Consider the following 27,885-nt stretch of genomic DNA (forward strand, 5'->3'; position numbering starts at 1 on the left):
TCATGTTCACAACCTGTAATTTAGTGAAATATGACACAGCAACAATTCCACTAAAATACCAGACGTTATTTATTACTTCGGTGACAATGTCAACCATTGGTAGGCTCACTGGAAAAAATCTATTTTTTTCAAAAACATAGAATGACTAATGTTAGGCTGCTGTTAACTAGCATGCTTGCTTGCTTGATCACAGTGGTCAGAAAAAGTCAGAATTAGCATCAGGATTAGCTTGAAGTTAACAGCCCTGTTTATGTTATGTGGTATGAAATTGTCCAACCAGCAATGGTACAGTGGGTCCCAGTTAAAAATTGACACTTCATTCACGATCAAGGGGATTCACGCAGCTGGGTGAAATTAAGTACAACTGCAGCCGCTTGGGGGCAGCATAGTCCGCTGTGGCGTTCCACGGTCGAACCAGACGGCGCATGGTTTACTACACTAACGAGGTTGAAATATAGCCTTTGCCTACAGCATCTCCTTAACAGCAATGTTAACAAAATGACAGCATTCATATGACAAAGAAAAACAAATTCAGTCACTCAAGACTGTGCCACAGCAACCAGTGTAGGCTACAGTCCTACCCAATAGGCCTACTCGAAGCAGATAGCGTTGTCTGACGGTCGAGTGGGTTAATGCACGTATTTCAGATCTGCAACTTTCAGGCAGTTCTGAGTTCGAATCTAGGCAGGAGCAGAGCCATATAAAGGCCTAGGCCTATTGTTATCATTTTTTGCAAGGTGTTGCTCCTGGCAATACTTGTTTATAAGACGTTTGGTAATTAATTGATAGCTGTTTTTGGGACACGTTAAACGTTCTTTATAATGAGCGCATACGGGGAGTAAAACGACGTTACACGTTAAACGTTACAACTGTAGGCTACAATGATTGCAATACAAAAATATGCGCGTGTTAGTTCAGTTAGTTTTGTGATGTTTTGCACTTTTGCCTCATGTGTTTTCAGGTTTGAGGGCTTTTTTGGCAAGATTGACCTTGGTTAGACTCTGCATATGTTATTTCTCCGTATGGAAAATAAAGTCAATTTTCGACACACGTCTGTTATTAGTTCAATAACAAGTGTTGCTTGTTAAAACATGTGACTACTGAAACTCAAATGATTTTAGAAATATTAAGCCAAAGCCAAAAAGTGTTAGAGAGAAGGAGAGACGCCGGTGCAGCTCAGAGGTCTTCTTAAATTTTCTTTATTCTTTAGTAAAAGGTGCAGAACATTATTAAACTTTGACTAACGTTTCGATGTTCGTTAGTCAAAAACATCGACACATCGAAACTTTAGTCAAAGTTTAATAATGTTCTGCACCTTTTACTAAAGATTACACGCTATTGTATTATCATACATGTTTGGTAATGGCTCAGCTTTCTCTGATTGTTCTACTGACTTGGAAACTGCATCATGGAAGCAGTAAGTCAAGTCGCATCAAAAATAGTAGTGGCAGAACTCCAAAGTGACACCTTGTGGTTGTTTGTGTCAACTGCAGTTTGTGCCATTTCTGCTGAGAAAATGGGGTGCGTAATTCCTGAAGGAACCCGTCCAAATTTAACTGGGACCCACTGTAACCAGCAAGTTGAAGGACATCTGACAACCAATCACCCATCACATGCCAACCAAAACAGGGAAGGAGCAGGAGCAGGGGATGTTCAAGAGTGCAAAAGTGCCAGAAAAAGCACTGGAAGCTAGCTACCTGGTAGCCGAAAACATGGCTAAGGCTAAAAAGCCTCACACTATTGCCGAATCAGTCATAGTGCCAGCCTGTACGGCTAACAAAATGTTAGGCCCACAAGCAGCTAAAGAGATCACAAAGGTACCACTTTCGAACTCTACCAATGGAAGGCGTATTAATGACATGTCGGCAGACAAAGAAGAGAGGTCTTAGCCTGATTTTCTCTATGTGGGAAATTATCTTTGCAAGTTCATGAATCAACAGACATGAGTGGCCACGCACAACTTTTGAGGTGTGCGATTTATCGATGGAGGAGAAATTTGTGAGAATTTTTTATTTTGCAAGTGTTTGCCACACAAAACAACAGGAAAGGAAATACCTTGAACAGGGAGGTGTAAGTTGGAAAAATTTATCAGTGTCTGCACCGATGGCGCTGCTGCGATGACCGGCAATGCCAAAGGTTGCAGACGCGTTCTCAATTAAATGGAGTAGCATAACGTTCAAGTTAGATCAGCTGCAAAGGGGATAACAAAGAGTAGGCCTATCATCTCTATCTAACCGTTCTCTAAAAAGAGTGAAAAGCAGTTTGCAGTAAAGCTAACCAATGTAGTCTATCGCAGGAAAAAAAAAAAAAAAAGCGAGCAGCCTGAATGCTTGGCGGGCCGGATTAAAGTGCTTGGCGGGCCGGATCCGGCCTGCAGTTTGCCCAACCCTGACCTACAGCCTGTTATTTGTTTTGCAAAAATCCACAGCTCCCGGTTCTTCTGGTCCAATCAGAGCAGGGCTGTGTGAGATCTGACTGTCAATCACAGTCTGGTGCAGTCTGGTGCGCACTGATGAGCACAAACACGATGAGAGGGTGCTCGGTGGTAGTGGGGGAGGGGCATGAGAGTTGTAAACATTCAACATTTTGGCTAAGTCCCCTCAATCTATCAGACTTGCCAACTGCAGCTTTAAGAGAACATAAAAAAAAAAGTTTGGGGTGCCTTGAGATTATTCATTCATGTAAAACGTAAAGCGTGCCGTGACTGAAAAAGGTTGAGAAACACTGCTATAAACGTCGTCGGCATACCTAAGTCACTTACGACTTCGTACCAGTTCTATGGTCAGTGCGAATGCAAATGAAAAAACGGCTTTTGGGGGAAAGTAGTTAGTAGAACTGACAGTTTCTATAACTAAGTTCCTGTAATTAATGGCCCGAAAGGGACTTATGTAAGAGCAGAGGAGTACCATGTTTGATAGCCCGAGTGTTCATGTATCTGCAGAAATTAGCAGAACACCTGCAGCCAGCATCGAAGTTAATGGCACTTATGGTTCTCAAGTCTCACAAGAGACGGGTCTTTGCTTCCCCCGATATAATGCTACAATTTCATTATTAAATACAATCTGAAGACAGAATCCGTTCATTTTGTAGGCTACAGTTTGCTGATATTGATATTAAAAAGGTAAGTGCAATGGTTACCTGCATGCATTCATAATATTTGTATAAAAGAAGCCTGTCCAAACAGCATAAAAGTAGAGAAGGGTAAACAAAACTACAATCATACATTTGTAATGTACTCACTTTGGAACTTCCTTGATGTATCGATCATAAGCAAGGGTATTCTTTCCATAATTTATTTGTTTTTGCCTCCTTAGTAGAACATTCTCATCGGTTTCCAATTCTGTAGGACTAGCAGAGTCTCTTGAGTCACAGCTGTACACAGAAAGGGGAACGATCAAGACAACTGATGCAAACGTATCAATGTACACAAAAAACTGTAAACTGTAGTATCTCCTGAGAAAACTCACCTTCCTGAGGAGACTTTTCTTTCTCTAGAGGAAAACTCTGCAGTGAGAATTCTCCTTCTGTATCTAAAAAAAAAAAAAAAACACAAAGACATATCCTTGATTTCAAAATTTCCAATGATAATAAAGCCGCAAGCAGCAATGACCGGCCCGAGCAACTGCGAGCACCTGCGGGTCCTGCACGGGGGCGTAGGATGTCATGACCTTTCCACCCCATTCCACACATGTCTTTTTTTTTTTCTCTCCTTATTGCAATGTTTTTGTTATTTTATACATATAAACACACGTCTTGGGGAGACACACACACCTACGAACACCTGCACCTGTGTGTAGCTGAAACTATATGCCAACCACAGGTTCAGTCACATAGGGGGGCACTAGAGTCTCTGATGCACACCCAGGGCCAAACCTTTGTCCCTGAGTAATGACCAACAGCTGATGCGTATGCCAAATTCCAAGACTTTTTGCACATTGGAAACACCTCACTAAAGGAAAAGTACGGCAGAAAAGGATCAAATAGGACTAACTATTAGGGGTGCACCGATCCGATGTTTGGATCGGATATCGGCCCCGATATTGACAAAATAGCTGTATCGGGGATCGGAAAAATTTGCAGATCCATGGGCCGAACTTCAAAGACTGAGCCTTGACATGCAACCAGCCACTTGCCACTAAATAGTCTAGATTTCTTCTGGTGTTTGTCATTAGGCTACATCATTGTCTTTACAGTCTGCCCGTCATTATACTATTCATTATTTTATTAACGACCATGTGACCATTGACGTTTGATTGATTCATGCATTTTTGTTGCATTTTTAGGCAACACGTTCAAATGCGTTACAACTTTGTATACTGTTAGGTTTACCACCATTGAAACTCTGCGTGAACTTAGTTTATCGCGGCTTGCGGGGAAACCGAGGGACCGTACCACTATGGGTAAATAGAGGGGTTTCACAGGTGAAACCTTTTTGGCAGGGGTGTTTTAATGTACATCACTAATGTGGGATTTTTATCTGCACAAAACTGGTTTTGGTGGGATTTTTATCTGCACAAAACTGGTTTTGCTGCTGGTGCACAATTGTTTATTTTTTAATACTAATAGTAGTAGTAGTAGTAATAGTAATAGTAATAATAATAATAATAATAATAATAAAAAAATATAGTTGCAAAGCAGCAATGAGGGGGCCAAGCTGGTTGCAGATACTTGAGCTGCCGAGATGGCAGATAAATTTGACATTGTCAAGGTTTCTACTGCTTCGCCTGCCAATTGCCTAAAGGTCTCTACTGCACCACTTGCCCATTGCCCAGGGTCTCTCAACTGCACTGCAACTGACATGTATCAGCACTTCCTGTTCCTCTAGCGCCGCCCTAGTGGTCAAACATTACTAAATGTACCAAGTTTGGTGTCGATACGAGAATGTATGACTTATTATAGTGCCCCTTGTGGTCAACGGTGACTAAATTTATTGTGCGTCCTCGGGATGTGGTCCTGAGTCTACGTACTAAGTTTGGTGTCGATACGAAAAAGTGTTGTCAATTATAGCGCCCCTTGTGGTCAACGGTGACTAAATGTATTGTGCGTCCTCAGGATGTGGTCTCGAGTCTACTACGTATGTGGTCCCGGGTCCATTAACCAAGTTTGCTTTCGATACCTGAAAGCCTTGCCGAGATATTAGCTCATTTCCTGTAACTTTAGCGCCCCCTAGTAGTTGAAAGTCAAAATGTTTTTTTTCCATGTCCTCAGGATGGTGTCAAGTCCATGAACCAAGTTTGGTTTTGATACGTGAAAGCATTGCTGAGATATGACCTAATCTTCTGTTACTCTAGCGCCACCCTAGTGGTTGAAGGTCACCAAATGTATATTGTGTCCTCATGATAAGGTTTCAAGTCCATATAATAAGTTTGGTTTCGATAGGTGAAAGCATTGCTGAAATATGAGCCCACTTCCTGTGATTATAGCGCCCCTCTAGTGGTTAAAGGTCATTACATTTATTGAGCCTCCTCCTTATTAGATCCTGACCCCATGTACTGATGTACTGAATGTCAGGTTAATCATACACATAAAATTTGGTGCAGTTCTGAACATCTTAACTGAAGAGAGGGGCGATTAAAGCAGAATGATATTGCATTTTAATTTTTTACTGGGGGGGTGCAAATCACAAATGAGTGATTATGGGCTAGGTTGATGTGGGCCCTTGAGACCAACATACCATAAAAATTTCTTCATCCTCGGTGCCACGGTTTTTGACAATCTCTATATGACCGCTTCGCTAGCGGCGGTCATAATAAGAAAACTTAGAATCACTATGGGTTGCCTCGCAGCTTCGCTGCTTGGCCCCCAATAATACATTACATTTATATCTAAGTGTTACTTTGTTAGATTTTCTCCTAGGAAAGTGATGTTTAGTTAGAGAAAGAATGTTTAAATCAGGCCTAATGCCCTTAGTCTTTTCCACAGGATGGTTTATTAATTTAACTATGGTATCGGATCAGTATCGGGTATCGTCCGATACACAAAGCCCAGGCATCGTTATCGAAACTGAAAAAGTCAGATTGGTGCATCCCTACTTACTATAATAATAATCCTTCCAGAAACAATTGGGCTTTACACCTCTGGTGTTTAGGCCCTAATAACCCTTCCAGAAACAAAACAAAAAAATGCATGGTACGAGTCAATGCTCCAAGACATTAACAAGTGAGGAAAAAGAAAAAAACAAATCTCACCTCTGCATATCACGGTTAACGCTCATTCTCATCTCGCTCTCTTCCACCTCACTTCCCCAATCTTTGCATCTTGATAAGGGTCGAACAGTCTCCGGAGTAGTGAAACTAAGTGTCAATGCCAGAAAGAGGAAGTGAGTGAAATGCTTCATGGAATATTACGTAACTACCAACAGCATGTTTAACAGTATCTGAACTATTGTTTTGTATTATTAACTACCGTAGACCTTTGCCTAGCCTGGTAAGTGAACATTAACATAGTAGCTTTGCAAGCTACGTTAGCAGCAAAGGTAGACCACTGTGGGCAAACTATGCTTTGATTCCCAACCTTTTTTGCTAAGACGCCCCCTCACATGTAACTATGGAAGCTGAGCCCCCCCTCACACCCCAACCAGCATACACCCACACACAAGCACTCACACCAAAGACTAAAAATTCAGTTAAAAAAAAACTTTACATTTCATCTTCTATTTTTTACACTTCATATCTGTGAATGTGAACACCTAAACATGGGAAAAACATTAGATTCATGCATTTAATTAACTCTTCTCTTTTGCTAAACTAATGGCCACCCTCAGCTTACGTATCTCTGGCCATGGATGAGATGTCCGGTGTAATGCTAGTGATGGCCAACCTAAAGTCCTGGTAGCCATCAAGCCCAGCGTTTCCCCTAGAAATTTTTCCAGCAGCGGTGCTGTAAAGCCACGGTAGGGGGGTCCGGGCCTTCACTACTGCTTTTTCACTACCTTTAGTTAGAAGCATTTATCCTGGTCATTGTAAGTGCCATACACGCATGCTATATATTGTTTTTTCTAGCAGAGCAGTGTTTCCTCTTGATTTTTCTTTGACAGTGGCGGCAGGCCATACGCCCGCCCTTAGCTAATCCACTATTTGCGATTTGGGGCTATAGCGTATACCAGAGCAAGCTGTGGTGGTTGATTAACGAAAGATACTGTCTCCACGGCTTATTTGATGTGTTTTAACCCATTTACTCCTATGCCTGCTAAAAACGCCTATAGAATCCTATGGCATTCTAGACTAAATAACCTTATTTCCTGAGGGTTTTCTGAAAAAATACAAAAAAATTGTCAACGTCTACCAAAATTTAATATGTAAGCCTCTGTAGCACCTAGAAACATGAAATAAAAAGCATGCTGCGCTACACAGCAACCAGCGCGAATGGGTTAATGCAGAAAAACCCTTTGAGAGTTGGAATTACACTTTAACAATGTTAATTTAGAATAATTTATTTGTTTGAATCATTATACAGGTTTTAAAATGTTTAAAAATTTGTTTTTGTTTATTTAAATGAAATATGTAGATTGTACATAAAAGTAGCTTGTATATTTTAACTGGTGTAATTTCTGAAGTATATATATATATATAAAAGCTTGTAGAATTTTAAAATGTTTTTTATTTTATTTGCAAGGTTGTGTTTGTGAAACGTGTTAAAAACGTGTATAAAATTAGCTTGTGCTTTTAATTACTAGTTCTGGATTTGTGTTTATTTTCAAGTACTTTTGGTAGTTATTGGGCCACATGTGGCCCGGGGACTCAGCTGACATTCAGCCAACACTCAGTTTTATAGTGTGTGGGCCAGTACAGGCCCAGGGACCTAGCCGACACTCAGCATATCAGTTTTATAGTGTTTGGGCTAGTACAGGCCCGGGGACCCAGCCGACACTCAGAGTTATTTTACTGTGTGTGGGCCGGTCAGCTCACAGCTGGGCCGGTCAGTCAGTTATCAGTGACTGGGCCATTTTTGGGCCGGGGACCAAGCCAGAAGTGGGCCAACACTAGGTAATCCTGAGGCAAGGTAGTGGTACAGACACATTTTGCTATGTGGGTTTGGAGTGTGGAAAACAGCCGCAAGAATAGACTACTTCACGTCACGTTAAATTGGCTTGCCATATCAACTCAGCTTTGCATCTGTGTTCTGTGCACCCGAAGTTGACATGGTCAGGAGTCTTACAGTTATTTGGTTACCCTTTCATGCATCTGCTGCGAAAACAAATAGATCGTCTCACAAATTAGAACTTGAAAGTTTCAGATGCTGCGTAGAAACGTAGCCTATTAGTTGCTTACTTTCACTTTCAATGATGGCGAACAAACTCACAGAATTATCTAAAAAGATGCGATTCATATTTTTGTTCGCTCCGCTTCAACACTGCAACATAAGGTACAAAATGATTGAACCTCCGAACATTGGGCAGGCCCATTCAATTGAATGAAATTTACAGCGGAACTTGCGATCTTCTGTAGCGTTCTGAAAAGCTGTATTATAGGCGAATGATGGGCTACTTTCAAAATAGTTATGAAAAAACCATTAACTAGTTTTGGCTGGTAAACAATAATCATTAAGTAAGCCAAAGTAGTACTAATAAGTCAAAAAGTTCATTTCGACCCCTGGATGCACAAATAGTATCACCAGACTTTTTTTTTTTTTTTTTTTGTAAAAATCAGTGGAAATTGCTGTATCTCTCCTTTTGACATTTTTCAAACTCTGTACTCCAGTTTGCTCATGAAGCCAGAGGGCATCTTTGCACTGCATGACGTTTGATTCAGGACCCTGCGTTCTCTTGTTAGTCTCGCTGTAGAGAGCAAACGTGTACGCAAGATAGGCCGTTTTGATCAAAAACTCAAGTCAGCTGCTCGTAGAGTGCTCGATTATGATCTTGCAAGAATTACTCCATTTTTTCCTGCAGTTCTATAAAGCGAACAAGCACTTGTCCACTTGACCTCTCTGTGTAACAGCAGCGTTTGGTGTGCTTCATTCTCGCAGATGCGCAGTCTATTGTTAATTGGACAAGCCTTGAAGACATTTATTACTTTACAGGGCTCTACACTAACATTTTTTTCCAGGAGCACTTGTGCGCCCAAGTTAAAAAAAATTTAGGAGCACAGACAAATATTTGGGCGCACAGTCAGTTCTGTACTTAACTTAAACATAATCTAACATTACACTGCAGCTAACACTTAAAGATGCCAGTGCACCAATTGTGAATATTAAGAATGACTGACAACATTAAGGCTACAGGAAATAGGATTTTAAAGATCAGTGCCTACTTTATTTTCAGTCTGTTCTATTTTCCTACATTTTGTTAATGTAAAATAGTATAATACATTGCCATATTTGCATTTAGCCTGTATATCAAGTATCCTGCCAAATGTAGGCTAATTTATTTATTTGTGAATCCATCTGTAGCTAATCCAAATATGCCCATGGTGACCTATCTGACTGCATACTGCCTAATACTACTACTACTAAAACAGTGCATTTTCTCTTCCACAAAACCCAACATAGGCTAACCAAGGATATATATATATTTTTTATACTTTTACTTTTTATTTGAAATATCTGCATTGATGGGGGCAGTAGGCAAACGTTAGGCCTACTTTCGTTTTGCACTTCAGCTTGTAGCCTATTCGGTGTTTAAACAAGCATACGTGGAAGCCTGGAGTTGTCAGTAGCGTTCTACCTTTGAATAAAATGGGAGTGTTACGGGAAGCTACTTTTGTGCCTGTTCGCTACAGCTATATTTTGCATATTGCAGCAAATATGTCAACTGGGCTAAAAGGCATGTTAGGTAACCTTTCCTTCTCTCACTGCATTCTCAGAATCTCATCCTGTTCCTACGATATCCGATGAATTCGGTGGATAGAAGAACTAATTTCTTCAATCTTTGCATCTTGGCTGGCTAGTCTAACTTTCCAGTTTTTCTGCGTGCTCTTGGATTTGATAGAAGCGACTACTAGCGAGTCACAATGCGAAACTGCTAACGTTGATGGGAGGTGTAGTTTTTATGCTGCATTCGCGACGTGATTCTATGGTTTGCACCAGTAATGTTTCTTGATGTTGAGGTGTATTTTGTAGACAAACATTGACTTGGTTAGAAGTCATTCGTACCAGTGCGCCTAAATATTTTTTTGCACTCGCACGCCATTATTTTTACTCGCATGTGCGAGTGAAATGGGCGCACTGTAGAGCCCTGACTTTAACAATAATTTAGGTGTTGCTAAGGTCTTCCAAAAGTTTTTACTGACCAATGCTTAGCATGCAATGGAAACTTGCACACCCCGGAGCTTTTTCTTTCAATCGATTATCTGAGGGCTAAAGCGGAGCGAGAGGCGTAAATGTTCGACAACTTCAGCATTTGACTATTGCTAGGGGAAAAATCCCCCTTTATGCAGACAAGAGTGAGCCCTCACTGCACTAATGTTAATGGGAGACTTCCATTGGAATTTCACCAATAAATTGGTCATTATGTCTTTCTGGATTTGCCGAGGGTTTTTTGGAAACATTGGTCATAATCCAGACATGTTTGTCATCATTTCAAGCCTAATACTGTAATTTGTCAGTGTTTAGATCTGGGGAAAAATTACAGCTGGCCATGCAGCTGCCAGTTACTGCCCGGTTGCTAGTGAGCTAGCGAGCCTGCCAGCTAAGGTAACATTTTACACGGAGAAGTGCCATTTCTTTGAAATTACAACTAGCTGAATAACATAACTGACATGACCTAAAGTGTATTTTTTTAATCCAAGTGAATTTTATCTATATTATGTTTAAGCGAAGTCCCTTAACTGTCACCCACTAGTTTGTGCATAGTTTTATTGCCATAGCTACCGCCAACCACTTGTATATCTTTTAAGATGGCACTAGCTAGCTAGCTCAGTTCACAGACTAATTAAATTATTACACGTCCCAAAGAGTAATTCGTTGGAATCATTCATTATTATAGACAGTAATACTGTACATAATTATGTTTTATCTGCTCTTATTCGATCTATTGATGCTACTTACTAATAGACAGTAAAATAACTTACTGCACTGCTATTGAAGACTTGCTGCCTGCTAGTGTCTCTCTACCTTTCCATCCTGTCTATGCTGGGTTCCTAGTCGGTTGACTGTCCAGCTGAGAGATTGAGGCTTTGTGCTAGCTAGGCTAGGCTTGTTTTTGTTTGGTCATTAAGGTCTTGTCGCTGAACTCTTGCAATTTATATAAGTAAGTATGTATAAGTATATACTCTGCATTTATCCCAATCTGTGAATTAGTGAAACACACAGTGAGGTGAAGCTAACCCGGAGCAGTGCTCAACCACTTCCCCCACCCACATTTTTCCTATTGGTCGGGGATCGAACCGGCAACCCTTCGGTTACAAGCCCGATGCCCTAACCAGTAGGCCACAATCGGCATCTTTTCTCTTGTATGCCATGGCACCATGAATGGCTATGTTTTGTTTTTGTTTGTTTGTAAATTCTTTTTATGTTTCATATTTTTTTGTATTATTGTACATCATGCATATTGAGACCAAAGCAAATTCCTTGTAGGTAAAAACGTACTTGGCAATAAACCTGATTCTCTACATTTATCTCTATCCTTCCTCCATTGTGATTTTTAAATTAAAGATCTGTGCATTAAAGCAGAATGCCCATTTCATTTATTTAACTGTTATGTTTGCCCTGGGAGTTGTGCATGGTTGGCTATGCTGAATATATCAGAAGTTCTGCAAAGGTGAAAACTGTACAAAAATAAATAAATTAAAAACATTAAACAGCTACAAATAAATCAGAATAATGGAAATTGGAATAACAAATAATAATATTGGATTTCATAGGGCCCTAGTAAAGACGTGCCAAAACGGTGTCCTGGATATCAGGTGGAAAAAGTGGTTCTTGCCATTAAACACACACAAATGAATAAAAAAAGACAACTTGTTAACCTAGCTTGCCTTTCAGATCTGTTGTCTGTGTGTCTGTGTTCTCCCTTTGCTCCAAGAGAAGGTTGTGGGTCTCCTTGTGACCTTAGTTGTCCATCTGATCCACGTTTCCTACCATAGTGCGATGGTGAAGGAGCATTTTTCCTTAAAAAGAAAAACAATCACATCCATAAAGACAACAGGGTTGCATTTGAATTTATCAACAGCATCAAACAGTCAGGGAAACATTTTTATTTCTTGTTGGTTTTGAAATAAGATATGTCAATATAATTTGGGGACAGGCTAGAACTAGGGATAGGCTAGTGGACTGTTCTCTTTCCTACCTGTAATGGCCAGAAATAGGAAATGTAATTTACAGGGTGCTTGCCCTTTTTTGAAAGTGAAACATTTTCCAGACTTTTTCCGAACTCCGTGTTATATTAAGGATGTTATTTTCTGTACTTTTGTATAGTAAGTGTGTATTCATGCTGGGATTTTGACCTATGAGCTCTGACTCGGTGCATCTGACTGGTAGAGGGAGAGACAATACAAATAGATAACTTATGCACAGTTTGAACTGTTGGTCACTGAAAAAAGCTGCAACTCATTTGACTGAAGTTGCATCTTGCGAGTGCCTGTTGCTCACAACCTGCAGTTGAAGTGAAGGGGAGTTAGCCCCGATAATCCTGTGATAACATTAGTCAAATCATTAGATGATGCTCCAGAACCATAATCAGTGTTTCCCCCAGTGCTTTACATCTTAGGTGGCCACCTAAGCAACACACTCCTCCTGCCTTAACTATGTTGTCCAAAAAATAATAATACAGTAAGTAGCTAACCAGTTAGCAACTATGGTTTTGTGAAACACACCCCTGTACAGTAGCTGCTGTTACCGTAATTCCCACAATTCTTAGCGATTTGACGACACTATCCCAAACTCTATTCACCTTATTCGGCACGCAAACATGGGGGGCGCTAGCTTTGTCCACATTGTCTTCCAATTGAGCCGCACATCCATTGTGATACACTGAGATAGCAGAGTTCTATCGAGAGGACTGGCATCATATGTTTTGGGTCATCCTAAACTTAGGAACATTTATTTAGGATTTTGGTGGCTTTAGACATTTTTGTTATACACCTTTCCTATCTGAAGTTAGGAAAACACTGACTTTGGAGTTCTGTAATGACTTTCTAAACATAGTTACCAAACAGATAAGGATTTGCGAGTTTCTGTAATGACTGTTTTAAACACCCCCTAACCGTGTTTCAGAAGGCTGTTAAATCTGCAATAAGAGAGAAATAGTTTGCTGATCTTATAGCTAAACAGTCACCAGCCTAAGGTTCTTTTCAGCACTTTAAAAACCTTAATCAGTCCCAAGGAAACTGCAAATACTGCTCCTTCTTTGAACTGTGGCAATTTCCTTGATTTCTTTGTTAACAAAATGTCTAATATACGTGACCAAGTATCTACATTTGATGTGCACATGTATATCTAGAAACTCCTCCAGTGCTCACGGCCTCCTTACTTAGCTTTGAACCCATTTCCTTGTCACAGCTGAAACAAGTTGTATTTAATCTAAAACCCTCCTCTTACCCACTCAACTGTATTCCACCAAGGGTGGTGAAAGAGGCATTTGAAAGTGTGGGTCCCTCCATCCTCTCTATTATCAATTAATCAATTATATCTGCTCCTGAAGACCCAGCTCTTTAGAGAACATCTACTCTCATAGCAACACTTACAACAAGTCTTACTGATCCTAGCACTCACCAGCCGTTTTAAACTGACAAGTAACTGTTAAAAACAGCACTCACCGACGCACTTATTCTTACTGTACTCTAATGTTTTTTTTAAACTGTCCTAAAATTGTGAGAATTGTTCTAAAACTTACTGTTTACCATGTTGTTAGTCGCTTTGGTTAAAAAGCGTCAGCCAAATGTAATGTAATGTAAAAAATGTAATCTGGCCAAGAACCAACTCATTTTAAACATGCAATAGTGCAGCCCCTGCTTAAAAAGCCAGAGCTTGATGACACTGACTTAAACTATCATATACCCATCTCAAAATTGCCCTCTTTCTAAAATCCTAGAAAAGGTTGTCTTTCAACAACTCCAATCCTTTCTATCAGAGAATGAGATGTTAGACAACTTCCAGTCTGGATTCCGACCTAAACACAGAACGGAATCTGCTTTAATTAAAGTCACTAATGACTTGTTACCATCAGTGAATGCAAAGAACCGTGCATTACTTATGCTGCTAGATCTTAGCAACGCCTTTGACACTGTAGATCACTGCATTCTTTTAGAGCGCCTGTGTTGGAATTTCAGGTACTGCACTGAAATGGTTTGCTTCCTTCTTAGAGGGAAGAACCTTTTCAGTTTCTTTCAATGATACTTCATCTTCATCTGCCCCCTTATCTTATGGTGTCCCACAGGGATCAGTGCTTAGTTGTATTTTATTCTCACTGTGTAGGGCCCTATGATTTCCACGATGCGGAAAACGCGGACGGGATCACGGAATCTACACATGAAAACTGAATTCTCTTATGAACACGGAATTGCATGGAATTTGCAGATATTCTGTTGACACATTAAATAAACGGGTGTTTTTTCTACTTGCTTCACTTTTATTTCAGTTTACTTTAAAACAAAAAGCATATCAGAAGGTCTCTGCCTAAACCATGACTGAAAGACATTAGTTAAACGCGTTCCGTAGCCTAGTAATTATATCTCAAATATTCATGTGGGTTGAGTTTGTTGATTGGTGCGTGACAAAGAAAATAAGCGATCCCGACAACGGTGGCAAAACACTAAACTGCTTGATTGCTAGATAACAGGGCTAAACAATACCAATGACTGCTATGAGTCTGAAAACAACTAGTTTGCAAGTTCGCAACACATAATTGACTTGACTCGCAAATACACATGTAGGCTTATAGCGACGATAGAAATCAAAAGGGCAACTTAAGAACAAAGCTAAATCCACTGCGGGTAAATCCCTCCAGCCAAGACAATGACAAAATCAGTATGCAAGACGTGAGTTTGTGGAAGATTGTTGAAATGTGTGAAATAAGATGACATACTACTACGTCAGTCTCTTGAAACATTGCAAGCAGTCCCATTCCCAGACAGGAATGTCAGCAACCTCAAGCAGACGCGCAGACCTACCATTCAAAAAGTGCTGCAATAGATTCTCACCAACAGGAGAGTGCAACATCAAGCGCCTTACCATCATGTAGCCATACTTCAGTGGAGATGTGTGCTAACAAAGGTAGGCTAAATGCTCTAGAAAGCAACACATACTTAAAATAAAACAAGAATCTACAAAAAAAATGGGCTAATTTTAAGTAGTGGGACATTTTGAATTACAAAGTGCCCTTTTATTGAGATCTAAACTTACAGCCTAATTTGAAGTTATGTAGCCTAGGCCCTAACTGTTTTTTGCGCAGAGATTTGCTGAATGTTTGGCTCAATGTTGGAGAATTTTGAATTATTGGTTTTGCTGAATATTTAAAAAGCTTTGTTGTTATAAATTGAATTGTTATAAGTAAAAGACAAGTAAAAAAAATAAAAAATCCAAAACAACCAAAATTAAATCTGAAAAAAAGGAATTTGGAAAATAATAAAACGTATTTCATAGGGCCCCAACTGTGCATGTCGCCAGTCAAATTATGAAAAAGCACAGTATATCCAATCATTGCTATGCGGATGATACACAACTGTATCTCCCATTTAAACGTGGTTCCTCTGGTGTTGTAAACCCATTGCTTGATTGCCCAAAAGAGATTAAAGATTTTTTAAAACTGAATGAATCCAAAACAGAAATGATATTTTTTGGTTCACATGAAGCTGCAAATAATGCAATTAGTGAACTAGGGTCTTTTGCCAGATATGTAAAACCGTATGCAAGAAATCTTGGCTTTCTACTTGACCCTGATTTTAAATTGGAGAAACAGATTAATGCTGTTGTCAAGTCATCTTTTTACCACCTTAGAATCTTAAGTAAAGCAAAAACTATGTTTTCTTTCAAAGACTTTGAGATATTGATTCATGCCTTTATTTCATCCCGCCTGGACTACTGTAACTTGCTTTATTTTGGTGTCACTCAGTCCACTCCATCCAGACTTTAGATGGTGCAAAATGCAGCTGCAAGGCTGCTTACCAAGTCTAAAAAGACACAACATAACTTATTTCTCCAGTTTTGAAATCCCTGCAATGGTTACCAGTGAAATTTAGAGTAGATTACAAAATTCTTCTTTTTGTCTTGGACAATGGTAAATGGACAAGCTTCCCAATACCCAAGTGAGTTTGTATACTTTCACTGCCCTCCCAGAACTCTGAGGTCCTCAGACAAACTACTGCTCTCAGTACCTCAGAGTTGTCTAAAAAATAAAGGTGACTTTTTTCAGTAGCTGGGCCCAACCTGCCTTTTCACATTAGATCCACACCAACTATTGGTGCTTTTAAAGCCAAGTAAAAAAAAAAAAAAAAAATTTTTTTTTTTAAATGAAGTGTGGAATGTAAACATACATATATATATATATACACACACACACACACACACACACACACACACACACACACACACACACACACACACACACACACACACACACACGCCGAAGTAAGTGTTTTGGTTTTAGCATTTTAGACAGTAAATAATCAGATAATGCATTGGGCTTTTGATTAAAAAAAATAAAGAAAGCACTTTATGAGAATATATTATGACAATTATGTATTGTGCTGAGAATGGCCAGTCCGTCTCTAAAATATATCTCCATACGATAAAGCGGCCACCCCTGCATATCATCTACCCCCTCCGTAGAGGTGAATAGCCTTGGGTAGCGAAGTACAATATTTGACCTCCTGATGGCATTTTTCGTTTTCTGCACAAATTAGCCTCTCCATCCACTTCTGCCATGTTATCCCAATGAAGCTAACTAGACATGGCTAGCCGACCAGAAGTTTAAAGACAAAGTGGAAGACAAGAAATGTAAAAAAAAGGGCGGGGCTGAATAAGGTGAATAGCTAAAATAGCCTAAGCTGTGTTTGTAGAGCTGCGATGAATGAACTCAACTGACAACAGGTAAATCCATGATTCGGTCATTGAGGCTCTCTGAAAACAAACTTATGTCTGTTTGTCCTAATTTTATTTTTGTATCCCAGGATACAGCAGTTTATTTGCCTAATGTCTTGACAATAGTTTTTCCTACCGGTTTGGCGTTTAAACTCGAGTTTAGAAGACTGGCGCCGCTCTGAACTTTCATGACAATACTGGTTTATGACGTCAGCTGCTACATGTAGTAGTCCTACGTAGGCCTACGCTTTCCGGCTTTCCTACTCCATTCCAAAGATTCTAGAGCGCTACGCGCAAGATGGATTACTGGCTGGAAAATACGTTGGATATGTTGAAGTACGTTCTATGACTCTATGGGCGCCATTTTAATAAGCTCAGGTGTCGTCACAGACACTGGCTACCGTGGGAATCCTATGGCGCTGATCCTAAAATGTTATCAATATTTGTTCTTTAAAGCTGTATGTTGAAATTACGAGAAACCCAATAGACCACACCATGTCTAGACCAATTACAGCGGGGAAAATAAGTATTGAACACGTCAACATTTTTTTCAGTAAGTACTGAATACGGACATTAGTATTAACTTAGGTAATCCACACATATATAAAAACCCAAACATTAATGTCTAAAAGTAGTGTTATTAGTAAAAAAGTGGAATGGCACAGGGAAAAAGTATTGAACACACCAAGAAAAAGCAGTACACAAAGGCGAGGAATGACAAGGAACACACTGGAATCTATAAGTAGTTAAGAGAAATTATCCCTCCTGTCTGTGCAAATTGATATAAGCTGGGTTAGTACATACTGGTGGGCTATAAAAAGTTTTTTGTTACCAAGGTGTCACAAGAAACATTTCATGACGGGTAAAGGCAAAGAGCTCCCAAGACCTTCGCAACCTTATTGTTGCAAAACATATCGTCCATTCCTGCATTAGGCCTAGGCCTACTCGTATAGCCTATTAACTTATTGTCTCCATGATTGCTTATTTAAAATATGGATTAGCCTTGACAGCCTAGGCTACATTATTTCATAGAGATGTGCGTAGTGTAGGCTACAGCACGCATTCTCTCCCTGCACCTCTCTCCCTCAAACGGGTTCAGCCTGCATCTCCCTTATAAGCAAATCAAAACGGTGGCTTGTGCAATAACTGTTAAAGCAGACTTCAACTGGCGCGGTAGCCTACACAACTTTGCAAAGTCAACTTGAATGTATTAATTTTGAACAAAGTTAGTATTATACCCTATTCATCACAACGTTGTCTGTCGCGTTGTCAATCGCACATTAATTCAAACAGCTAAGGAATTAACTGTAGCTTAATTTGTGGAGATCGAAGAGAAAGCATCTGTTTGACATAGGCCTACGCGTAGCCACGGACGGGCCTAGGCCCGTCTACTTGTCAGTCTTGCCCGTCCGATTAGAGGGCTTTCCTTCGTTTACGCTCACCATCTTAAAAAGACGCGCATGCAAGTCAACACTGCGCTGAAACCTCAAGAATCAGTCAAATCGCGAACAGCCACAGCTCCGTTTGGTGTGATGAAATGCGTCCATATTCCACTTCTTATGTCATAAATGTTGAATGCCTATGGAAAGGTTTTGTGGTAGGAATGTCCAATGGTCAGTGTTGCTTCAATTTGTGTTTTGTTTTATGCGACGCACCGATGCTGGGTTCATCAGTTTTGCGCAAGTTTAAAACATTTAGCCGACTGCCTAATTTATCATTTTCGTTCTATAAGTTCCATTTTTCATGTCATGAATGTAACATGCCTATGATAAGGCTTTGCAGTTGTACAAGATGGTAAATCTATTGTCTCAATTGTGATTCATGTGACGCGCACACCGATGCTGGGTTCATGCACTTGATCAGCCTAGAACAGGAACATTTTGGAGAGGGAATGAGAGAATGAACGCACGCAAGAAACACTTTTTAATTAAACGTAGGCCTAATTTACAAAGACATCGTAAAACACTGAAAGTTAATATTTACACCACGGGTCTCACGTCGCTCTCAAGCTCAGTCGCGTGCTGCCCTCTTTTGAGCTTGCGAGAGGCTTAAGATGCACAATTGCGCAGCCTATAATAAAAAGTAAATAATTCTTAATTCAATAAAGGCATGTGCTTACGCAGCCTATAAGTAAAGAAAAGACCCCTGCCATAATTTGAGGATTTACAGTAGGCCTAGATGAGTAGGCCTAAATAATAGGACTACAGCTATTTTATAACTCAAGCAAATTGTTTTCAATTAACATATAATTGCACAAATTAAGTTCAACGGTTAGATTCATCTGGACGTGTTTTAAGTTGGCTGCAGCCTGTAAATAGGCTAATGATTTTTTGAAAACTAACTTCTGTGGTCATATGCATTTTACATAGGCAAGCAGGACAATTTGGGAGTTTTTGACTGCATGGAAACGATAGAAGTGTCAAGCACGGTTGTGTTTAGCCTAGGCCTACCATTTGCATTTATTTAAGTTATGAACATCAGACGCTTGAGTGAAATCTCGACCTTATTAGTGATTGATAGCCTGTGTTTAAGCAGGCTGTGAACAAAGGGTTAACTTATAGCCTACAGGTAGAAAAAAGAAAAATGGTGATAATATAACGTTAGCTAAGTTAGTTTGCCTGCTAGCTTATCAGTAGGCTATACAGTCTCTCAATGGGAATTTATGTGATCTATTTACCAGTGCAATAGCTACTTCTGTCTAAATAATAGGCCTATTTACCTCTCCTTATTCAGTGTAAACTTGGAAAAAGATCAATCGGGCCTTTCACACCGTCAGTTCTTGCAGTTCATTACCGAGAAAGAAAAAAAATAGCTGGCAACGTTAAAAACAGCTGTTCAGGTGGGCTCATATAATTGGAACTGTATATGACATTTTGCACTGAGCTTATTAAAATGGCGCCCTGTCAGGCTCAGAGCGTACGTCATGCCTATGACGTAACTGATCTATCTTGCTCCGCTCTAGAATCTTTGCTCCATTCGTCGGAAACCCCGCGAAAACAGAGAAGACCCGCGAAAGCCCTTTTGTTAAAAGGCACCAGCTGTAACTGTTCTTCTCAATGCTGGGTGTAACGCTAAGACTTGTGTTTGTAAGCCGAAGGTATCGATGTAAACTCGCGAGTTTTACACTCGACAACAATTGCGTTTTCTACTATGCAACACAAACTTGGCGGGAATCATGTTAGCTTGATCGCCAATTTCATTCGATGCTTATCAAGCTAGTAAAACCTGCCAACTTTACGTTAACGTTAGTATTTTTCTAACAGTACAGCTCACGAACTTAGCCGTTATGAGTGAATTTCAACCTTATTATGACTGAATTACTCAACTGTTGTGTTAAAAAATGCGTAAAGTTGTACATGTTGACTTAACAACAGACAAAAATGTATAAGTTAATGTTTCCCTATTAACTAACGTTAGCCAATCAATAACGTTACCATTAACGTTAGCTTGCAGGGACACACAGACATGTAACTTTGACAAGACCCTTCACTTTACAAACAGTAACGTTAAAATCTACAATACAAGCTGTCTAAAGGTATGCCTAAGTTAATAGAAGTAATGGTTACACACAATTTCAACGATTGTGTACGTGACTGGCTTAAAATTCCGGAAGCAAAGGAACGCTAACTATAACGTTAAGTTAACTTAGCTACTGGCGTCCTGGCTTTAACATAATTTATCATTCGGTTAAACTCTGACAAAGCAACGTTGGCAAAAATTACGAACATTAGCGTTACATCTCTAACAAAAATTGCATTAACGTTAACTGTAAGTTAAACGTTACAGAAAATTGACGTAGCTGCTAAGCGTTTAAGTTAATGAATTGCTTAAGGAAATTGACATTAGCGTTAAGTTAGTTAATTGCTTTAGATTTAACGTTAGCGTTACCTGTGACGTTACGGGGCTAAGGTCTAACATTAAAGTTATTTCCACCTACCTTAAATCGCCACCTGTAATTTGCCGACGTTTTTGACTGTTTGAAGACATGTCTTTGAATGAGAGAGCGTAACCTATTGCTTTCTATGCGTGCGGTTCTGTGTTGTGCAGAAATACTGGCAGCGACAAAGCTGCATCGACTGCACATGCGTGAAGCCTTCTTCTACTTTTATTTAATTGGCGATTGGCATAACAACTTGGTGCATTACCGCCACCAACTGTTAGGGATGTGGATCTATGGAAATAAGGATCAGACGGGAGAAAAGGAGTTAAGTGATGTTCTAAAATCCTTTCACCTGTTGATTTTAAGTATATAATAAGACGTTTCCATGCTGGTGGTTTTAAAGAAGAAAAAGAAAGTAAACCCTCTAATGTTAAACTTATGTATCCTAATGCTTTTGTAATGGTAGCTGGTCTGTATTAGCCTGACAAGCCAGACCCACATTAAAATGTAGGGTCTGGGCACTCACCTTTGGGCTTTGGCAGTGCTCAGTTCGAGGGGTGGGATAATCGGTTGTCTTTCAAATTCCCTCTGCACGCAATAGGACAGCGCTATGAGTCCCATGCGTTTTCCCACCAGCAGAGCTAGTTGGCCAGTGCAAACTTTTGCCAACTTAAACCAAAGTCCTTTTAGGCATGTCCCTCCACTCGGCGGCCATATGGCAACGCTTTTTGGGCACTCGTCAGCAGTGCTCGAATTACGTGGGAGCCAGAGGGAGCCGAGCTCCCATAGAGTGAGGACTGGCTCCCATGAAAGCAGCAAAGTAAAAAATCTGAGGGGGTCTCTGATATCTGAAGGTGTCTGGCATTGTAATTTAATCTTAAACAACCGCTCATTATCTATCCCTGTGCGATCTCTTACCATTACAGACGTGAAATTAAAATATAGGCTACTACGGGACGTAGATAGCCTGGGTGTTGCTGCCTTGCGCGCGATTTGATTCACGCTGCTAAGGCAGCCTGGAGACCATGGAGCAATAAAGTAGGCCATCTATCAATCTATCTAGCCTATCTATCATCTACGTAGCCTATAGCCTACATTGATGTTGGCTGATTTTAATCACATACTGTATTTGTAGCGATGTCGTGATATAATGTTTAGCTTTGATGTTTTTAAGTAGTAAACTTATTCACTTTCAATTGCAAGACAGTATGCCTAAAAAAGAACCCCTTATACACACATGCATGCACCCTCATCTTCCCTCACGCACCGCACGCGTGCACACATACACACACACAGGTTGCTAGGTTACCATAGCAAATAAGCTCACCCCAGAAATTATTTTTTAGTAGCCTAATAGTAAAATTATTTGTTAGTAGCCTAATGGTAAATGATGCAGGTGTAGAAATCTACATAAAACAGATATTTACTTTGATGTCAGGTCTAGATTACAGCATGAAACTTGTTGTGCATATTAATACATTAAATTGCTTTCCCTCTTCTCCCTCCGAGCACTTCACAACATAGTATGGACAGCTTTGTTCGCCCAGCTAAGTCATGCACAAGAGGCTGCAATTTTACAGAGAGCATTTTGAACATTATTTAATCGTTGGCACTGGCACTTATAAACACTAAATGGGTAAATTGCAATAAATGGGCTTAGTTTTGTAGCCTGATGTTGGAGTTAGAATAAATACCTCTGTGCCAATTGCTTGATCATTTTACAGCCATGTCATTTTCGTTATGCATTATTTGTTTTGGTTGTTTAAAAATGCAAAAAAAAAAATATCCGATTAATCGATTAATCGATAACTATCGATAAAGTGCTAGATTCATGCACGCCAGCTGTTTACTGTCTTTAAAGCACCAGGTGCGTCTGTCTAATTCTCAAACAGCAGAATGCTTAAATGCTATGTTAAGCTACAAGTAGGCCTAGGTCAATGTATAACATTAGCTTGGGGTGTTTTTACAGTAAGCATTGGTAGTTGTGAAAGCAGCTGCATCCCTTCTAAATATCAAAATATGGAAATGCTAACATATCTTTTCTTTCTCCCTCAAGGTGCTTTGCTGCTTAAATTTCTCAGCCCTCAGGCTCTTCCTAAGGATACCTCCACTGATGAAGATGGCCTGAAAGGTTAATCTTGTGTGTGTGTGTGTGTGTGTGTGTGTGTGTACTTGTATTTATGTTGGATTTTTTAATTGCCATACAACCTGCACTCTTTATAGTTTGAACAATGCATCCTTTTTCTGCATAAGATGGCAGTGTTTTATTTTCTCACTTTGTGAGAACTGAAAAATGTTAATGTGAGTGTGTGTGTGTGTGTGTGTTTAAGTATGTTGGATTTAGTTATTGTGCACTTTTTTACATTTATATTGGATTTTATGGTACGGTGGTGTTTTTGCAAATGTTCAAATGTTCAAAATGTTCAAAACTAATGCACAGTATATATATATGCAACTGCAGTATTTGCACTGTCAAAATGTTGTATTCATATAAACTGTGGGTGAACTTAAACTGTATGGCTATGCGGTGGTTCCTGTAGGCTTTGCGTTCGGTGGGGGGGGCCTCCATGTCCATTTTGCTTGGGGCCCCCAAATTCCTTGAAACGGCCCTGCCTCTTCTATGTTGATTAACAAAGCTATAAATTATGACCCATAATGCAGCTTACTTCAATGATTCTGTGAACTGATCTGTAGCTATCCTCTGTCATTCAGAGCTCCGGAAAGTTCCCAGATATTTTGAAACACCTGTTAGCAATCTCTGATGGCAGAATAGCCTATTCAATGGCTACCCGACAACATCTCAGTGCAAATTCCAAAATTGTTCGTCTATTTATTCCCACGGTTCAACACACGAGACGACTGAACGCCCAGGTGTTGTTACTATGTGCACATTAGCCTATAATACTAGAACATAGTTTGGCTGCAATGGCTTTATTATTTTCTGCCAGTTAGTGCATTTTCCCTGTGTATAAGTTATACTACATGCATTATTGTGTTTGACACTGAGGATAGCCTATCTGAGACGGTGGTCTGCTTCAAATGAGTTAGCCTACATTGTGAAATTGAGAATGGCACTCAGAGTAAATCCTTTAGTCTATCTTTGTATTGTGAAATTAAAATTAAATATGGAATATTACAATCAATAATATGTTGAAATGAATTAAAAGGAATAAATGTCTATGAAAAATCTCTGTCTATTGTGTGTGTGTGTCTAGGCCTATCGTGCGCATATAGGCTACTGCGCAAAAGCGCCACTCGTGCCTAGGCTATTTAATTGTATCGCCTTGTTAGGCTATGCGCGGGGTGTGCCAACTTTTTATGAGATAGAGAGACCCCCTTAAAGACAAAAAGATAATTCGGACCCTGCTCGTCGGGCATCCATTTCTGCAGAAATGCGCGTGCGCAAGGCTTCACGACACCAATCTTGCTCCAGCAGCAAGATCACAACACATGATTGGCACGATGTCTTCACAACACACCATATGATTGGCTCAATGTATTCACATCACACCATATGATTGGCTCAATGTATTCACATCACACCACATGATTGGCTCAATGTATTCACATGTCGATGTTTTGCTGAGGAATGGGGTGTGATATGTGTAGTAACGGCGTTACAAACTAGCCCCATGCATATCTATGAAGGATTTTTTGAGTGCTGTGTCTCCTCATTAGAAAGTCTCTGCTTAAACCCATCTATGGCCATAATGGTTGACAAGGGTTTCCTTGTAGAAGACTGTGTGCCCTGCAAAGTCCACATACCTACCTTTCTGTGTAAGAGAGCACAACTCTTTGAGCCAGAGGTCAGGAAGACACATCTGAGAGCGAGCGGAGGTCCGTTCCCATAGCAACCGGAATGCAATTGCTTGTGCCACTCCTTAAAGTGACAGTGTAGAGAGAGAGATCATATTTATTTACTAATAAACATATGACCAATGTGGTCACCTGTTTTGGGTGCGCCACACGAGCACACCCATTAATCGGTGAAACATCTCATTAACTCTTCATTCAACACATGGCAAACCATATCACACTAAACAGCAGACCTTACCGAATACGAAGATATGAAGCTTGCCTCTGTACAATAAGCATTTCCCGAGTAATCTGGTTTTGAAATTGCAATACATTTCTACATGGTCTCCAACTTTGGGCAGAAATTATAATGTAGGCTATATGTAAACTATTTTTGTCAGTATGTACATTTTTGTAAATTGCTTAGCCATAGAGTAGCCCACCACCACGGTTCTTATATTTCCAGATTCCAGACAATTCCACTTACACAGATATCAATATATGTTTCTACTAGCATGCTTCCTAGTAACATTAATGCAAAAACTATGAAGAAAAAAATCACGAGACGCAGATATATAGGCTGACATAAGACATATGCAAATATTATCCCATTATACTTTTCTGGGTAGCCCAGACTGTCCTGAAAAAGGAAGATAGCATGTATAGATGGCTATTGCAATGACCAAGATAACTAGCTTAGATTAACTACAGTAGCTGAACAACACAGGTGACCACTTCCACATAATTTCACGGAGTGCTAAAATGTACACTGTTTTTGACCATTTTTGAACTGTGAAACTCCGCAAATATGCTTTGAGGTTGTAGACTTATTGCAGTATCATCACAACTGTTCCACCTGTGTGTGCATGCGTAAAATGCATAATAGTGTAGGCTACAGCATAAATATTTCTATCCATAGATAAAACTAGATGTACCGCAGAGCAGTACAAAATATGACCGCCGCCCAGTCCAGCACATTTTTCCCACAAAAATAAGTCACGTTTGTTAAATTGTGTTCATTTCCTGTGTGGTTGTTTTTGTGTATATGTGTGCTTCTGTGTGTGTTTATTGAGTGTGTGTGCCTGCATGTAAGTTAGTTATGTGTGTGTGTGTGTTTTTGTGTTTGTTTGTGTGTGTGTGTGTGTGTGTCTTTGTGTATGTAGGTGTGTTTATATGTGTGGGTGCATGTTTGTGAGGGTGTGTGTGTGTGTATGTAGGTGTGTTTATATGTCTGGCTGCATGTGTGTGAGGGTGGGTGTGTGTGTATGTGTGTTTATGTGTTTATGTGTTTGTGTGCGTGTTGTGTGTGTGCATGTGTAGTGTGCTATTCAACTACTTTACCAATAATGTATACAGAACTGGTTCCTTCCTTCAAAATACTGTAGGGGACTAGTGAATCACAATAATTTAAAAATGTTAACAAACATCAAATGTGTGTGTCTGTGTGTATATATATATATATATATATGTATATATATATATATATATATATATATATATATATATATATATATATATGTATATATATATTAGTGCTGTCATTAACGGCGTTAATGTAAACCTATTTTAACGGCGTCAATTTTTTTATCGCGAGATTAACGTTCTTTTTGGTGTAACAAACTTTGTAGTTTTTTCACATGCTGTTGCAACAACTAGTAACATTAGAACAACTACAACACCACACTGGATCTAACTAGACCGTGCTGCATGTACACGCCCCCTTTTAGGGGAAAGGGAGCTGTTTGGATAATGGAAACCTATGCTGCATCAAAGTGGGGAGCGAAAAAGGGCTTACTTACTAAATCTTGAAACAAACGTGAATAAAAGGCACAAAATAAGGTTGGTGTAAGAGTTATTTGTGTGTTTATGGGATTAATGTGACCATTATGTCCCTATTTTTTGCTCTTTCCAGTTTAGCCTACTAACAGGAGTGTCACGAATGTAGGCACAGTCAAACTGCCCTTGGCTGACTATAACTAAGTTCGGCAAGCTTAACTTTACATGTCATAACATCAACTAAACATAAGTCACACATTCATTCTATCACTTGTAATATGAACGAACGTAGCCTCTTTCCTACAACTAGGTGAGATAATTGACCGATCCCAAGCCCCGCCCCCTTTTGCTATGTCACAATGAGGACTTCGGAGGACCTCGGTCAACCTCGGTCAATTTTGAATTTTCTAGTGGCCATTCGGTGTGACAATACGCCAGTTATGCGAATGCTATAATGCTTCTTTTGCGAGTAGCTTAAGTAACTAAATAACTAAAGAGCTCAAAAAGGTTCAAAGATAAGCCTGGGATACTTGTAGAAGTGACATGCGATATCCTGACCTTGTGAAACGTTAACACACATAGGCCTAACTTTGGATAGGCTGCTACTTTTCAGTAAAGAAATCTGAGTGTGTACGAAAATGTTCCCTTTATTTGTGTTGATAACTAGGCTACACACAAAAACATAACTAAATCTGGTTTCCACTGATGAAACGACAACATAAGCCTACGCAAAAAATTATACCTACCTTGCAGGAACTGAACTCGCATATTCATACGATTGGAAGACGCGCAAAAGAATACACCTTCAATCACGTATCGCCTTACACACAACAAGAATACTTTCAGCTTTGCTACCTTGCCATGTTTAACTTGGGATAGAAGACTGTTCACAGAAATAAGCTAATGATCATGTTTTCAACAAACGCAATAATAGCCTATACTGCGATGCATTATTGATGGCTGAACGAGAGATAGCCAATGTCTTCTAAAGATCGAATCATGTGCAGACTCAAAACTATGCAGTCTCGAAATCGCCCATATTAGACCTAGGCTACTACATTGCCCACGTTTAAATTAATTATAGCATAAGCGGGCAAGTCTAGTGCAAGACAAATCACGTCTGCAAACTGCAGATATGTCAAACGTGATAGGCATGGGTTTGAACTCGGAGTGGTTTCTTTTCAATACACTTGTATCATGTTTATTTGAACTCTTCCTTCTAAAGCAGCCATTCAAAATAATAAGTAGGCTATCGGCCTACCGAAGAGAAGCTATCTCTCCACCTCCCCAACATGAGCTGCTTGGCTAGTCACTCTCCCAAGTTGCGTGGGAACTTGGATCTGCAGCACTTGTTCCCGTCTCTATTAATCCTCGAAATATGGTTAGATTTTGTTATAGACACGTCAACACCATATTTTTGCACAGACCTGTTTATTGAATCAGTCACATCTGCAGCAAATAAGGTAAACTACCTGCTC

The 27,885-nt window shown here is 39.8% G+C and overlaps 2 protein-coding genes and 1 long non-coding RNA gene across 6 annotated transcripts in view; 2 read left to right on the forward strand and 1 right to left on the reverse strand.

Moving 5' to 3' along the window:
* LOC121693856 (stem-loop binding protein) overlaps positions 1-21,047 on the reverse strand; it is a 29,505-nt gene extending 8,458 nt beyond the window's left edge. The window contains exons 1-5 of one of the 3 annotated variants that reach the window (XM_042073558.1): positions 20,894-21,047; positions 11,916-12,047; positions 6,189-6,293; positions 3,468-3,530; positions 3,241-3,372 (exon numbers count right to left, since the gene is read on the reverse strand). In XM_042073558.1, coding sequence (XP_041929492.1) covers positions 3,241-3,372; positions 3,468-3,530; positions 6,189-6,293; positions 11,916-12,047; positions 20,894-20,943 — 482 coding nt within the window. In that variant the 5' untranslated portion in view covers positions 20,944-21,047. Of the gene's footprint in view, positions 1-3,240; positions 3,373-3,467; positions 3,531-6,188; positions 6,294-11,906; positions 12,048-20,893 lie in introns of all 3 variants that reach the window. The other 2 variants (XM_042073557.1, XM_042073560.1) reach the window with 2 other exon arrangements.
* Positions 1,772-19,178, forward strand: LOC121693867. Its single transcript, XR_006025605.1, has 3 exons — positions 1,772-1,783; positions 16,258-16,274; positions 19,064-19,178. It is a non-coding gene; the product is annotated as an uncharacterized LOC121693867 (long non-coding RNA).
* A 1,901-nt stretch (positions 21,048-22,948) lies between the features above and the next one.
* clk4a (CDC-like kinase 4a) overlaps positions 22,949-27,885 on the forward strand; it is a 100,626-nt gene continuing 95,689 nt past the window's right edge. The window contains exon 1 of one of the 2 annotated variants that reach the window (XM_042073539.1): positions 22,949-22,967. The gene's annotated coding sequence lies outside the window, so the exon portion shown is untranslated. Of the gene's footprint in view, positions 22,968-26,430; positions 26,471-27,885 lie in introns of those variants that run through there. The other variant, XM_042073540.1, reaches the window with a different exon arrangement.

The sequence above is a fragment of the Alosa sapidissima genome, chromosome 20 (assembly GCF_018492685.1).
Source record: "Alosa sapidissima isolate fAloSap1 chromosome 20, fAloSap1.pri, whole genome shotgun sequence".
NCBI lineage: Eukaryota > Metazoa > Chordata > Actinopteri > Clupeiformes > Clupeidae > Alosa > Alosa sapidissima.